At 37.8% G+C, this 16,920-nt stretch overlaps 2 protein-coding genes across 2 annotated transcripts; one reads left to right on the forward strand and one right to left on the reverse strand.

Annotated features, from left to right (window-relative positions):
- Positions 1–1,941: 1,941 nt before the first annotated feature.
- On the forward strand, positions 1,942–5,328 carry LOC127975174 (C-X-C chemokine receptor type 3-like). The gene is made up of 3 exons (XM_052579011.1): positions 1,942–2,092; positions 3,521–3,898; positions 4,402–5,328. Exons 2-3 carry the CDS (start codon positions 3,542–3,544, stop codon positions 5,050–5,052), a joined length of 1,008 nt encoding a protein of 335 aa, XP_052434971.1. The 5' UTR covers positions 1,942–2,092; positions 3,521–3,541; the 3' UTR covers positions 5,053–5,328.
- Positions 5,329–10,818: 5,490 nt separating this feature from the next.
- On the reverse strand, positions 10,819–13,038 carry cxcr3.3 (chemokine (C-X-C motif) receptor 3, tandem duplicate 3). Its single transcript, XM_052579472.1, has 2 exons — positions 12,619–13,038; positions 10,819–12,180 (listed from the first exon to the last, which is right to left on the reverse strand). The coding sequence occupies exons 1-2, from the start codon at positions 12,961–12,963 to the stop codon at positions 11,458–11,460; spliced, it is 1,068 nt and encodes a 355-aa protein (XP_052435432.1). The 5' UTR covers positions 12,964–13,038; the 3' UTR covers positions 10,819–11,457.
- Between the last annotated feature and the right edge of the window lie 3,882 nt (positions 13,039–16,920).

A 16,920-nucleotide genomic window follows, 5' to 3' on the forward strand; every position in this document is an offset into this window, starting at 1 on the left:
TTGATGGGTTACTCCAACCGCTCTCAGTCCCTTCGAGACCCTGGTCCCACATTACGCTAGATTTTATTACCGCCCTCCTAGGGCAAGACTGTCGTTTTGACTGTCGTGGACCGGTTCTCGAAGGCGGCTCATTTTATCGCCTTGCCCAAATTACCTTCAGCCAAGGAAACAGCGGTTGCTGTCGTAGATCAGGTCTTTCGTTTACATGGCCTCCCGATGGACGTGGTTTCCGACAGGGGTCCCCAATTTGTGTCCAAATTTTGGCAAAAAAATTTTAGATTATTGGGGGCGACTCAGTCTCTCTTCGGGGTTTCATCCCCAAAGCAATGGTCAAACTGAGAGGGCCAACCAAGATCTGGAAAGAGTGTTGTGATGTTTGGTTTGGTTAATCGTATTCTGGACTCGAGAAGAAAGGGACGTGGATTCCAGTACTTGGTGGACTGGGAGGGTTACGGTCCAGAGGAGAGAAGTTGGGTTCTTGCTAGAGACATTCTGGATCACTCTCTGATCTATGATTACAATTGTCAGGTAAGTCCGTCGGGGAAGGCCAGGAGGCGTTCTTTGGGGAGGGGGTACTGTCACGGTTCATGAATTCACTCTCTCTCTCTCGTCTAGCGTGCTATTGTGTGTGTGTGTGTCTGTGGGCGTGGTCACTGATCAGAGATGATAAGCAGTGCCAGCTGGTTTCAAGTGTTTGTTCCCGTTATAAGTTCAGTAACCTGTGTTTCATGTTGTCAGATCGTTGTTCTTCCCGGTGTGTTCCTGTACCTGTTCCCGTGTCTGTATTAGTCAGCTGGAGTCCCCATGTTGTCGTCGTTCTTCCCTGGATCTCCACTCAGCACTAGATCACCGAGCACCGTCACAAGGATTATTCACTTACTGAGGGATCATCACTGGACTGAGCACCACCATTCCTTTGTCCATCAAAGTCCCTGCGTCACCATTCCACCCTGCCTTGTGTCCGCCCGCCTGTGCTGCTGTGTTACTTCGTCATATCTGATCTTTGTGCTGAAAGAATAAACCACGCTTTGCATTTACATCCTGTTTCTGTCTTACGTAACACTACTTAGCCTTACGATGCTTACCTTACGCAGCCCAGGTAAGGTTCTCCTCTATATAAGCACAGGATTTTTTTTTGTTCTTGACATCTCCACGGAGGAGCTGTTGATTTTCAGCATTTTCTTAACGATCCCTTTTATTTTGCCGATATTTTCAGTTAACCAGTCTGTTAACCTGTGCACTTCCTCTCTGAATGCTGGAACATCGTTCTTACTGATGAGACCCACCACTTTCATGTCATCTTTGAACTTGATGGTATGATTTTGAATTGTGCATTGCTGCTTATGAATAGACATTTAATGTAATAAACCAAACATTAATTACATTGTTACTGTTACTGTAAAAATGAAGAATATGTTTGTTTTTTTAGATAAAAGTAGCAGGAATTTGTATTTTTCAACATGAAGTTTAACTAGAACTTTAATTTCTGTAAACTGTAGTGGTAGTAAAACTATAGTGGAAAAAATAACCAATTACATTACTGATTGTGCGTTCCCATCAGTCTCCGATCATGAGTGACAACTGAGACATTTACAAAACATAAAAGCTTCTTTAGAATGTGGTCTGACGTAAAACATCACATAAGATATGTGAAAGGCAAAATATTAAAGGGTGATAATCAAAAATCTAGAGGGAAACTTCAGTAAATCACTACAACCTGCCTAAATTAAGTGCTGAGAGTTGACAACAAGTCTCCAGTGTCACATAATACGAGCACCTGCTTGTTTTTGCTTACTTATTTTACACCCCCCCCCCCCCCATTACATTATGCCATTTCCCAGAACACAGCTACCATTCTCAGAAAAGAAGTGAGAGTGTGGCAGTGCAGAAAAATTCATGTAACTTTACTGTTTTACTTTTACTTTGTTGAAATGGGAGAAGTGACTCAATTAATAAGGGTGAAGTTTGCATGAACATATTTTTCATGAGACGGTTTACAGAGAGGAGATAGAATTTAGGGTTACTGTGTGAAGTGGAGATTGTGTCTTCCAATTGACTTGGAGTTTTTGGCAAATAACTGCTTATACAGTGTGTAAGTGTTCTTTAATTTTGTTTTCTGCTTTTTAGAAACTGACATCCAAATTTTTCTTTAAAAAGAAAGAAGGGGAAAAGGAAACAGGGCAACCACCCATTTCAAGCTTTTAATTACTTTATTAAGTGAAAATAAGATTATGGGTGGAACTGTGTACCTTACAACTATGTACAGTAAATGATAAGACACACACTTCCAGGGGCCAGTGACTTGAAGAAAACTTAAAAAAAGGCATTGTTAAAAAACTGATATGTGAACAGAAATTATATTAATTTTGCTTCCCTTGGGTTGATATGTAATCTGAAAGATTTTTAAAGGAGTATAACTTTTGATTATGATGAATGATTTTAAGAATCAAAGAGTATATGTGAATTTCCAGCACAAACAGATGGACTTTATTTCTGCTGCAGGAAGGTGAGAGACTGCTACCTCAGCCACAAATGTGAAGGTCACAGGAGATTTAACCTGGTCTCATCAATGATAAGAAACTGAATTGCATTATGACTGATAGATATCAGTGATGAATGTGCTTTGTGGCCAGTGTGCATTTTTCATTTTCTCATCTCGTTTCAGTTGAGTGATTCACAGAATATGAAAACACCTAATTTGCACCTAACACCTAATGTTGCTGTAACTGCACTTACAAAATCCTATAATTTGCTCCCAAATCGAAATTAATATGCTCCTGAAAGGCTATGGATGATTCTTAATATATGCAACATTCTGTCATCCACATCATAAGAGGGACCCAATCCTGTGTCTGGAGGTATCAACCCCAAACAGGACTAGGCACTCTGATGTTGTTTCAGATTCGTAATAAGTTTTTTTGTCTTCTTCTTCTCCTTTTTTCTTGCCAGCAGCAGAACACAAAAGAAGATATTTTGATGAACATTTAAACTGTTTTGTCTGTACAACAAATAACAATGACAACATAAAACTAAATGGATTTATTTAATTGTATATGGTAAAAAAAAAAAATCAAAAATTCACAAAAGTATCTTCTTTTGTGTTCCATGGAAATAAGAAAGTAATGAAGTGGCATTAGAGTGAGTATTTTTTTCTGAATGATCCTGAGAATACAGCCTTTCAGCCAGCCACCATGGGTCATCATTGCCCCCTGTTGGTCAAAATAAGTTACTTTAGCAAAAGCAGAATTGATTGCCCAGCTCCAAATAACCTGTATGCAATTATAAAGTACTTTAATAGTAATTATAAAGTATAAAGAGTTTAACTGAGGGGTTGGGATTAGTGTTGGAGTTGCAGAAGGTTAGCAACTTGCTGCCACACATTAAATAGCTCATTGACTAGTTTTAAGATCTCACACCTAAAAAAATCAGACTCATGGCATTAAAAGACTGCACTGACAGTGGATGACTACTAGACATACTATAGTATTCAGTGTAAGTTCTTTTTTTTTCTTTTTTTCAGAAGATAAATGCTGATACAAAGATGGAAATGAAAGACCTTGACCCCTTCAGTGATTACAATGACAGTCACAGTGAGAATGATAATGAGTCCTGCTGTGATGGCCCAATCTGTGATCAGGAGACTTCCATGTACTTTGATTCCATTTTTATTCCGGTCCTTTACTCTCTGGCGCTGGTAGTGGGGCTGGTGGGAAATGGGCTGGTTTTGGTGGTACTGTGGAAGAAAAGGCTGAGCATGAATGTTTCTGAAATCTTCATCCTCCATCTGAGCATAGCTAACATTCTGCTGCTGCTAACACTGCCCTTCTGGGCTGTACATGCAGCGTATGATTGGATCTTTGGCACAGTGCTCTGCAAAATGACTGGAGCTCTGTTCAAGGTGAGCAAAAGACTATGAGGTAAATTTTTTATGGCCTTGTGTTTTTGTGAAATTATGGGTTTAATTGTACGAATTACAATATTCTACAGAATAGACATGCAGTTGGCGGTATTAGAAGAGTATTTCTTTATATTTAGTCTTAAAGGAATTTTGAGAATTAAATAAACAAATTAAAATTTTAAACTTGAATACTACATATACAGTGAGTATTTTAACTACTTTTATGGATTGTGGCCATATTAATTTCCATTGTAATACATGGGAAAAACATTTGTTTGACAACATTATTAATTTAATTTAATTTAATTTAATTTAATTTAATTTAATTTAATTTAATTTAATTTAATTTAATTTAATTTAATTTAATTTAATTTAATTTAATTTAATTTACAACATTATGCCAAAAATGCTGTCGATTGAGTTTGTACTGCACCAGGAATATTGCTTTAAGAATCAACTTTGGGTTTGCCCAAATCTCTCATTGGCAAATCTTTCTCCATCAGATCAATTTCTACTGTGGCATTTTCATGCTTTGCTGCATCAGTGTTGACCGCTACCTGTCCATCGTCCACGCAGTGCAGATGTATTCTCGTAGAAAGCCAATAGTGACTCACTGTTGCTGCCTGATGGTCTGGCTCTTCTGCCTTCTGCTCTCCATTCCTGACTGGATATTTCTCAAGGACTACAAGGACTTCAGACGTCAGGAAAAGACAGAATGTGCTACATTTTATCCGTCTGATTCTTGGCATCTGGCCACTCGTCTGCTCTATATGTTGGGGTTCATTCTTCCAGCACTTATAATGATGTTCTGTTATTCTTGCATCCTGCTGCGGCTGCGCCGTGGCTCCCAGTGCAAGCAGAAGAAGGGGGCCATCCGTGTCATCGTGGCTCTGGTAGTAGCCTTCTTCATCCACTGGACGCCTTACAACATCACCCTCATTGTTGACACCATACAATCCATCGAGGTCATCGATCCCAGTAACCAAACATCCTGTGGGACCCTCACATCGTTGGATGTAGCTCTCACAGCTACTACTACATTGGGCTACTTACACTGCTGTGTCCATCCAGTGATTTTTTATGTGGGTCTGATGTCACGGAAGAGCTTTCTGTGGTCAGAGTCCGTGGACAACTCACACACGTCTGGTTTCTGAAATATCGTATGCCATCAAACTAATATATGTACAATCAGTCAGAATGTTATTTTTTTCTGCAAACTTTAATATCTATATCAGTATAAAGAGCACTTTGGTTGTAATTATAGAATCATGACAGTGATTTTACGTATGCAGACTACACAACAGACATGAATATATAATAGAACTCTTGTTTAATCTTGCTTTCAGAAATTTCTCTTTGTGTTAGCAACTGTATATTCTCAACTGCGCTACATTTTTATGCATATCTGATGCATTACAGCACACATATTTTAGAGAGGTAACAAATTACAGATTTTTTAAAATATTTTGTCAAAATGGATCACTTGCTGTTGCTTGGCAGAATTGTTCAATGGATTGTGAGCATCTTAAAATCATGTAAATTATGTAAATTATGAAAATTATATTATTATTGAACAGTATTCAAATTTGATGTATAAAAAACCTCCCTGCATCATTTTCAGTGTACTAACATAAAACACCCGATTCAGAAACTTAATTCCCCCATTAGCTTCAGACGTAAATACACACTCATATTAGCAACGTTAATGCTCACATAAAGCATGCAACGTTAACATAACGACACGCTAATAATGTATGGTCTAGCGATAACGTTTGCAGATCTCATGTCAACAATCATGACACGCAATACGAGTGTATGTATTGTTTTCCATTACAGTTTAAATGCTCGGTTTTATCATTTTAATAGTCTTACCTGAAAATATTAAGCAGGAAATTTCGCAACGTTGCCGCATTCGTCCAGTAGACTTCCGATTACCGGTGAGCAGGAATTCTGGGACTGGATCTGGAGTCTTCTCTTGTATATTTGTGGGTGATCAACCATTTGGATGGATGATCACTGCCTTCTGAGCCTACTAGTAGGCACAGGAGGCCCCTCCTGGCCCATTTCTATGGGCTGATAACCGCTGATAACGCCCCATTCAATCGAGTGATAACGTTCGAATCGGGTGCATAAAACCTTTAGCTGTAATGCCAGAAATCTGCTTTATTTTTAAATGCTGTAAAACTACAACACAGTAGAAGAAAATGATCAATTGTCATGGGAGTAAAGGGGCTCAGACTCAATGTGTGGTGATATAACCCCTGAGGAGCATATACTGAGGGACAATATTGAAATAAAATTAGTGTAGGTGCTCCAAGATGCAGAAGAGGCAGAGCTTCAGCTTACCACATTGTCAGTTTTCTGCAGTATGAGATCAGTGTGATAAAATGAAAAATGCTATAGTAAGCAAGTAAATCGAGTGCCTTGTGGAGCAGTATGCACACGTCCTGGTCACAGACTGTAACAGAAAGATGGGTGACGTGTTTCCTTCCACAGTAGAAAAATTGTGGCAGAAATGGCAGCTGTCATCTTGAGCTGGTAATGCAATTTGGAGCCAGACAGAGTCTGTGCAGTAGTGATGGTGAAGTAGAGGCACAGTATCACGGTCCTGCCTAAGCTCCCATAGACCAAATCACAAAATCATGATGCCACACCCCATTTGTATAGCATCAAATAATTCACTAAACCAAACTTATAAGAAAAATGAACACTTGAATATTTAGAGTGATATTTTAATATTTGATACAGTGTGAGAGGAACTACATAAAATTACAGAATCCATCTTTGGGAAATGTTTATTTGAAATGCAATTTGATTTTGTAATTTGACTCATGCAACATTCATTTACACAGAGAGGGTGGGGTTCAGAATGGAGAATAAATTATTTTGTGAGTGTATGCTGCACACTTGCGACGGTCTTCTAGGCATGACTTTTTTTTTCCTGGACCTGACTTTGTTGATGACAGCAAGGTGAGGATTATGTTTGCATTGAAAGAAAGACTACACAAATACAAATACAGTTCACTTCTACTAGCCTACTAATGAATGGGAGAAACTGAAAAAAATAAAAAAAAAATAAAAAAAGTCATTGCATCACTGCAGCTGCAGTTAGAAGCAGAGCCTTTGGATTTGGGTTAGAAGCTCCGGTTCCCACAGAAACGTCTCATTTATGTACGTAACCCTCATTCCGTTATGTCAATGACATATGGGGTTTCACTTGGGATACCAATCATCTCTGAGTTTAAGAGAAAATGCCAATGAAAATTGGCTAGTGGATTTTATATACCTGAGCCATTCCCCGTGCCTATGGGTATAAATAGGCGACAGGTGCATCCACTCTTCAGGTTTTACACTGAGGAGCAGAGAACATGTCCCGGCAACAGCGATTGGTTCAAGGTTGTTGAATGATGTCTCCGTTCTCTCCATCAAGGAACGAGGTTACGTACGTTACCCAGAACATCTTGCGTCAACATCTTGAACGGAAGCTTGTGCAGGGCCCGATTCAAGACTCGCAGATCCAGGATAGGTAGAAGGCCACCGCTTTTCTTGGGTACAATGAAGTAAGGTTTGTAAAACCCGCTCCTCATCTCGGCTGGAGGGACCGGCTTGATTGCATCCTTCGCCAGCAGGACAGCAATCTCCTTGCGCAGAGACAGAGGCATCCCGGACTGCCACCAAAGTCTCGCGAGAACTTGGGAGGTCGCCTGGCGACCTGAATCGTGTAACCGAGCCGAATCATCCGAATGAGTGAGACTTAGGTCTCTGCAGAGCAAAAGTGGCGTTTATCACCTTGTGGGTGTTTTCAAACTGCTGGGTGTTTCTAAATCATGCAATCTAAATGATCCCCCTTACCCAGCCCCACCCCTAAAAACACCCAGATCTGGTAACTACTATTTACTTTCTTGCAGAGACCTATACTTGGAATGAGTCAGCGCGACGGGTTGGGCAGCGAAAGCTACCCCCCCAAACTCCATACAAGTAGCACCAAGGCAAAGTCGACATACCCGCAGTGGTGCAGCGATGGGGAGCAGTGGCGCCCGCGGTTAAGAGTCATCCAAAAATATTTTAATGATATTCGGGTCACGGTCGGTCAGATCGTTTGAAATAAAGATGCCAATTTAACCTTTGTAATTTATATAGTACTAGACACAATTTTGGAATACATAGGCCTACACTTTATTGGCTGAATAACTGGCGCGAAGATGATGCAAGAGCTCAGTCTGCAGGTAAAGATGGAGTTGGCAAGAGAAAAGGTGAAGACTGGGGAACAACGCCATTGTTTTTAGTAAAACATGATTTTGACGACTTCATCACTGCAGGGAACTCAAGAAGCTCAGTCTTTGCCAGGTTGCCAGGTTTTATATAAATAAATTTGAGAGGGTGCCCTTTTCCCCTCACATGCCTACCGAAATGTCTGTGCATGGTGATTCAGAATCAGTAGAATCAGTAACCGACTTTAAACGAGTGAACCAATTAATAAAAAGAAGCCACAAATTAAATTAAGGGAACAAGCGAATAAAATAAAACAGAGGCTACTATATCTTTTTTTCAGCACATCATGTCTGTGGCTCTCTATTACAGCAGGCACACAAAGGCCTACTCCTAAGAAATGTGAAGCATATACTCCAGTACACGTTAAAAATATCCCCAAAATAACCACTAGATGTCACTGCTACAGCAAATCTGTCACAGTGCATTCACATTTTGTTAGAATTTCCCCCCATATAAATTCACACTTTATACCCAATGACAAGGCAAAAGAGACTTTACAGATTTATAATAACTTTAAAAACATAAAACTGATTTATTTTTTAATTATTTTTTTTTACATTTCTGACATTCAGATGTCTTTGAAACAACACTTGAAATTTAGTTCAGATGAGTCCCATTTCTATGGATATTCTTTGAGATGTTTCCGCACTTTGATTGGAGTCTACCTGTGGAGAATTCAGCTGACTGGACATCTGAAAAGGCACACACAACATTTCTAACAGCAAAAAAAAGTATCTAGAGAAAAAAAAATAAGCCATCAAGTCAAAGATACCATTTTTCACAGACTTAATAGCACATATAGAGCCTTCACAGCATGGATACTTAATTGTATTTGTTAGGTGTCAGATGAATGTGAACATAAAGCCATAAGTGTTATTTATCTTTCGAGTTATAAAATACTACTAATAAAGTACCTATATTTAGCACTTTTCATGAGTTCGCCTGCCTATTCAGTCTTGATAGATAATGGTAAACTGCAAATGGTTTGTTTTCCTTGAAGGAGTCTCGAACCTGAAGCTCAGCTCAACAACTGGATGATGAAATGACTGCTGCTTTATACCCTGGTGATTGACAGGACTGAATGATTAGGCTCCGCCCATACACAACCCAGTTCTCAAAAGTTGACAAAAAAGTCCAAGACATGTTAAAACAAGTTTGTGTATACACATATTGTAAGAATTAAACAAGTTATTCCAGTGCTCTCAGCCATCATCTACCAGGGTTACTACAGCACACACAGACACACACACACACTACTTTTTTCGACCTGTCAAAAAATAAAAGGAGCTACAAAAACACATTTCAAAAAACTGGATGCAAATCATGTGTCAATAGCACTTACTAAAAGACAGAGAAAAAGGAAACAACTTAACTATCACATTTTACCAAAAAAAACTGTCAGACACAGTAACTTAAACAGAATAGCACAGGAAATGAACCCTTAAAAAAAAGCAGCTTCCTCATACTGCAACCAGTGTGAATATATTTTTTAAATTCTGAAAATTCAACTACATCTACTCTCATTTTGTTTTATTTTTCTTACTTTAATGATGACTCATGGGTAATGTCTGATAGAATATTGATGATCTCATTATCACATGACAATGCAATCATGCTGTCCTTTTCACATTAATGCTCACCACATGTTCTGTTTCAGAAGATGAGGAAATTAAGCATCACATGTTTTTGTGTGTATGTGTGTGTGAGTGTGTGTGTGTGCATGGCCTCAGAACACTTTAGAATACAAATAACTTTCTAAGAAAAAAATCTACTGAAAAAGGACTGTCACTGGAATGGATTATGTGTATTAAATGTTTACAGATATGTAAAAAATACTACACTACTACACACAGGCCCTTCTGTTGTTTAGGATCCTGTCATCCTGACAGTATTTCGAAAGGACACTACACTGCAACACAGTACAAAACTAGAGCATGTACAATGCCCCATTTTCTGACTGTACATCACATTGTCTGCTCTGTCCATGGGATATTCCACTAATGACAACACCAAAAAAATTATGTCTGAAAATCCCAACAACAGTCTTTGCCAATTACCAATTCACCCCTTACATAAAGAGCTATGAATAACTCACAGGAAGAAAGTTCTTCCTCCAAAAGGGTTCAGGAGAACACTTGGTTATGCAACATGGGAAAAGAATCCCTTATGACCCCATCTCACAGAAAACTACACAAAATGTCAAATGATTATTCTCTCAGCATTATTTGATGAGCAATGAGTAAAAAGTCATTTTCAATATATTTTCTATTTAATAACCATTACTATACTGAGCTTTATTAAAATCTACTAAGGACACTAGTCCAAAGTAAAGAGAAGAATTTGGGTGGGACATAAAAATACCATTGTGTTCCGTTATACATTTAACACTTATGTAAGTAACAGGACACACCCTTCCAGAGACCACTGACTTGAAGACATCAAAAAAAAAAAAAAAAAAATGAAAAAAAAAAAAAAGTGTAAGAAACCGCTTAGCAAGTTGACTTCCTGTCACTGGAGCCGAAATTCAAAATAAAAATCTTATTCATCAGTATATCCGCTGATGCTACTGATTAAATTCATTAAAAAACTATTTCTCCTACCTACAACAGATTTAGTAGATAGAAATACATTTATTGTACAAACATGAATGTAACATAGACAATGTTTTAATTTAAATGGCACAGTTAAATATATACATATTGTTATTATATATGGGCATGCATGTATGTACAAACGTTTTGAATGCTGAAATGATTTCATACAACAGTGATACATTTGACAAAAAAAAATTCAAAGGAAATGTTTATCCATTGACAATGATTTTGTAATTGAGTGTGAATGAAGACATCTGTTGATAATACAAGTATAGGCACAGAACCGGCTAATGGCCAAATATTGGCTGATAATTTCAGTCCATTACTAAGAACACTGTTCTAGAACATGACTCCAAAACGTTTACAACAAAAATAAATAAATATGACATTTGACCAAATAAAATAACATAAAGTGCAAATGAGTTTGCCAACATTTCATAACCTTCTTTCATTTAATGTCCATCTTTTTTCATTTCATCCTTTCTCATCCATAATGACAATTTTTTCCAGAATACATGTACGGAAACCTTTAAAAGGCATCATCTGTCAACTGGTTATTTCATACTTAGTGATATCTATTAAATGTTAAATGAAGAATGCATACCATACATTTTAGGAATTACGAGATACAGATCCATGATCCATACTTTCATATATAATGATCTTGGGTTTTTATTATTTGTTTAATGTCATTCATATATTCATATGTTGAAGTGAACCTTGTTTCTCCTGGACAGAAGCATTACCATTTACTTCACTAGAGTCCCAAAGTGAAACATCATTACTCTCCATTTCACAAGCATTGAACTTTATCACATTCAGAACGCGAGCCCGAAACTCTTGGGAGAGACAGAAGTAAATCACAGGATTTACAACGCAATGGAGAAGCCCAAAAACTGCTTTTATTTTGCTAGCTGTCCACTGCCTCCCTTCACAGTCTCCTTCCACTGCTGAAGAGTCGCCATCCTTTGACTGAAAAGTGTTCACAATGAAGGTAATGCTGTAGGGTGTCCAGCAGAGAAAGAAAAACAGTATGAGGACTGCAATGATAGCAATGCTTTGGCCCTTCTTCTTCTGCTGGCACTTTGAGCTGTGCCGTAACTTCAGCAGGATGATGGAGAAGCAGAACAGCAGCACAAGTACCACTGAAACAACAAGATGTGGAAGACGAGAGGCAAGACGCCAGGAATCAGGCCGATAATGGTGCATACATTCCTGGTTACTCTGATCTGTGCTACCACTGAGGAAGATCAAATCAGGGATGCACAGAAGCAGGCAGAGGACACAGATGATCAAGCAGCAACCGTAAACTGACCTAGGCTTTTTACGAGAAACCAGCTGGACTCCATGAACGATGGACAGGTAGTAGTCAACACTGAGGCAGGCCAGCGTGAAGATACCACAGTAGAAATTGAACTGAAGAGATAATGAAAAGGAAATAGTTATTATTACAATATAGCCATAATAGACTGCTAATGACAAATTAGAAAGTGTGTTTATAACATGTTTAAAAGATGTAAATGTATTTATCATTAATTTGTACATTTTTATGGGAGTCACTCCACATTAAATTTTAAAACATGAACTAACCTTGTCTTGTAATCTAAAGGTCAAATTATCTTATATTACTTGATACTCAGTCATGAGGGTCTGTCGTGGTCCTCTCTATGATATTATTTCTTGTTTTGTTTTGCACCAGAAGATCCAAAACTTGTCATTCCACACTTTGCCAGTTTGATTTTAGAGTGTGATTAACTTCCAACCATGTCTGATGGTTGCAATGTGTACAATGAAAATGCAATGACATCTACAATCTCATCAAACGGATACATTACGAAGCCAACAGTAACTCACCTCGAACAGAAACCCAGACAGTTTGCAGAGCTCTGTGCCCATGACCCATCCCTTAACCGCATCTACAGCCCAGAGAGGCAGTGTAAGCAGCAAGAGGGTGTCTGCGACACTCAGAAGAAGGACGAAGATGTCCATCACACCCAGGTTCAGCATCTTAAGCCACAGTATTGCCAGCACCAGTCCGTTTCCCAGCAGCCCCCATAAGAAGCCCACAGAGTAAAGCAGGGGCATGAAGACCGCCAAAGCGTCTGAGACTGTGCTGGACGGACAGATGTTCTTATTATCATAATTCTCATAGTCGAATGTTGTGTTTTCCTCAAAGAGTCCGTGCAGCTCCACCTCCATGTTTGACTAAAATAAAACGGACTAAGAGTCAATGTGTCTGACTAAAGCTGCTCTCTATCTGTGTTGGCAGCGGTGAGTGTTTTTAAGTGCAAAGAGTCACATGCTGGGTTTTCACATGATGTCGCAATAACAGCTAAATGGAAAGTAAAACTGTGGGTTAGATGAAACGGAGCGCACATACAAAAATAAACTACATTTGAACTGAGCTACCGCTTGAGTTTGCCAATGCAAACAGATATGATGAGGGTTTGTTTTAAAGTAGGCTATGCAAAACCTTTTAGCTGCTCTCGAAGTGTTAATTCCGAGAGTTATATCAAAAACTGGGGTTGTTTGGTTCAAGATGTTCATGTTAAACATTATAGTAGCTACCACAGAACAGATTTAAGCGACAGTGACAGAATCATGAAACGTAAAATCTGCCAGAAAACACTTTCAGGTGTTGTCATGTTCCAGCTCGTCTGTGTTCCTTTGTCTTCCTTTCTAAGCAGTCCGCCTTTTCTTTAGCCTATTTCACGTAACCCGTCTATTGGGACTTGGGACGGAGTAGGCTATGTTTGTTCATTGCGATACATTTGGTTGCCGTGCACGCGCGCACAGAGTGAAAGAAAAGGAGTAGATAACGATGATTCTGCCCTCGTTAAATTTCTTCACCTTAACCCATTGCTCTCTAGTTCCTCTCTACCTACTACCCCCGTGCACTCTTGCCCCAGCCGGTTATATCTGTAAATACATTACACTAACAAACTTGGTACTGTAGCCAGTGGCGTCCCTAGAAAAAAAATTAATAGGGGTGGCCAGATGAGGCCACAGTAAATATTGGGGTGGCAAACCAAAATAAAGAAAAATAAAGTAAGGGTTTGCAATACTGACAAAAAAGATATCTCTGTGATTTCTGGGATTGCGCTGGTATTGCGCTGATATTTTATTCCTAATCGAGATTTCCGCCCTCTAGAGTTTGATAGTCTAAAATGCAGCTGAACGGAGAACACACAATGGGGGAACCGCTATAAGGAACATGTTAAGTGCAGTATGGTTCTTCAGCGGTTCTTTGGGGTGATTAAGGTGATGATAGCACCACTGCCATACAAAAGATCCCTTAACAATCAAAATAAATATAGTACATTTCCCGAAGAGGTAACACTTTAGAATAAGGTTCCATTAGTTAATGTTAGTTAACTACTTTCGTTAACATGAACTAAGCAAGAACAATCCTTCTACAGCATTTATAAGTCTTAGTTCATGTTAATTTCAACATTTACTAATGCGTTATTTAAATCAAAAGTTGTGCTTGTTAACATTAGTTAATGCACTGTGAATTACCATGAACTAGCAATGAATAACTGTATTTTCATTAACTAACATTAACGAAGATGAATAAACACAGTAATAAATATATTATTCATTGTTTGTTCATGTTAACTAATACATTAATTAACATTAACTAATGGAACCTTATTCTAAAGTGTTACCCCTGAAGATAACGTGTCTCTCATCCTTTTTGCCCCCTAATTCCAGGGCCTCCACTCAAAAAAAAAACTCAGCACGGTATAAAAGTGCTTCAAAACAGCTTTAGCCATTGTAGTAAATGACTATTCATAGCTAACATATGAGAGTGAAGTAACATCTAAAATCTAAGAAGGAGAATGGGGTTCCTCTCATAGATAGGTGCTATACATAATAGCCAATTATCCACTTTTTGATGGTGGTCATAAGTGGTCATAAAAGTCACAGTTTGGCTATTGTCTGAACAAACACATACTGTAGAAATGAAGGAATTAATGAGAGTTCAGCTCTGACCCTGATCAAACACAACTAAACCAATGAGAATTATCGTTGGATCAGGGTCTAAATAAATTAAATAAAGAAATAAATATAAAATAATAATAATAAATAAACAGACAAATAAATAAAAGTATAAATACATGTACATAAATTTAATATTTTAATTTAAACATAATATCTAGAATTCTTTCACAGCAGTTGCCTAGAACACTTCAGCCATCTACTGGCCATTATAGTCATTATAATTTTGACCTAACATGAAGTCATAGTTTTTTAGTTTTTTCACTACAAATCGCTACATAAATTCTCATATTTTCTTTGTTTCATCCTAAAAAAAATTGTAAAAAATTTGTAGTAAAGATGCACACTGAGTCTACTAGTGTATAAAAGTTTTTAAATATATACAATGTAAAAAAAAATAATGCAAGGTGATTTAATGATAGTTAAATGATAGCTCTTTAAAAAGTCTGTAAATAAGGATTTACTTGATAAAATCTTGTTAGCTCAAGTAGCTATGTTAGACCATTTTTTGGAATTATATAAAAGGATTATAAAAAGATTATAAAAATTCTCGTTAGCAGCTAAGGATTAAAAAAAAAAAAACATAGAATCAGATGAATTCAACAGAACAGTAGGCTAATCATCGTGACCTCCACTGTACTCACGCTCCATGTGACTAGTAAGACAATTTTCAAATAACCATTATGATGAGTTTTGTTCCACCCGCTTAAATGATAAAAGTACTTGCGCTGTAAAAACTATTAAGACTGTGTCTGTTCCCCGAATAGTGAGGTCAAAATATAAATATAATGTAGGATCTAGAAAAAATCTTATCGTAATTAAACCAGAAAAATGTAAAGTAAATGAACAAAAACAATTTTTAAGGTTTGGGCTCGTAAATATTAGATCACTCACACCAAAAGCAGTTATTGTAAATGAAATGATCACAGATAATAGTTTTGATTTACTCTGCTTGACTGAAACCTGGCTAAAACCAAATGATTATTTTGGTCTAAATTAGTCTACTCCACCAAACTACTGTTATAAACATGAGCCCCGTCAGACTGGTCGTGGCGGAGGTGTTGCAACAATATATAGATAGTGATATTCTCAATGTTACCCAGAAAACAGGATACAGGTTTAACTCTTTTGAAATACTTCTGCTAAATGTTACTCTGTCAGACATGCAAAAGAAATCTAATGCATCTCTTGCTCTGGCTGCTGTGTATAGACCACCAGGGCCGTATACAGAATTCCTAAAAGAATTTGCAGATTTCCTCTCAGACCTTCTAGTTACAGTTGATAAGGCGCTAATCATGGGAGATTTTAATATTCACGTTGATAATGCAAATGATACATTAGGACTTGCATTTACTGACCTAATAAACTCCTTTGGAGTCAAGCAAAATGTCACCGGGCCCACTCATCGTTTGAATCATACACTACATTTAATTATATTGCATGGAATCGATCTTACTGCTGTAGCTATTGTACCTCAAAGTGATGATATTACAGACCATTTCCTTGTATCATGCATGCTGCGTATCACTGATATTAACTATATGTCACAGCGATACCGTCTGGGCAGAACTATTGTTCCAGCAACCAAAGAAAGATTCGCAAATAACCTGCCTGTTCTATCTCAACTGCTATTTGTACCCAAAAATACACATGAATTAGAGGAAATTACTGACAACATGGGCACTATTTTCTCTAATACATTAGAAGCTGTTGCCCCGATCAAATTGAAAAAGGTTAGAGAAAAACGTACTGTACCATGGTATAACAGTAATACTCACTCTCTCAAGAAAGTAACTCGTAGTCTTAAACGCAAATGGAGAAAAACTAACTTAGAAGTTTTTAGAATTGCATGGAAAAACAGGTTGGAAAAACAGTATGTCCAGCTATAGACAGGCTCTAAAAACTGCTAGGGCAGAGCATATACACAAACTCATTGAAAATAACCAAAACAATCCAAGGTTTTTATTTAGCACAGTGGCTAAGTTAACAAATTACCAGACGCCACCTGATTCAAATATTCCACCAACGTTAAATAGTAATGACTTTATGAATTTCTTCACTGATAAAATAGATAACATTAGAAATACAATAGCGAATGTAGATTCTACAGCATCTAACACTTCAGTTTCATCCATCGCATCCAAAGATAAACTG

This window comes from Carassius gibelio, chromosome B16, assembly GCF_023724105.1.
Source record: "Carassius gibelio isolate Cgi1373 ecotype wild population from Czech Republic chromosome B16, carGib1.2-hapl.c, whole genome shotgun sequence".
In the NCBI taxonomy this organism is placed as follows: Eukaryota; Metazoa; Chordata; class Actinopteri; order Cypriniformes; family Cyprinidae; genus Carassius; species Carassius gibelio.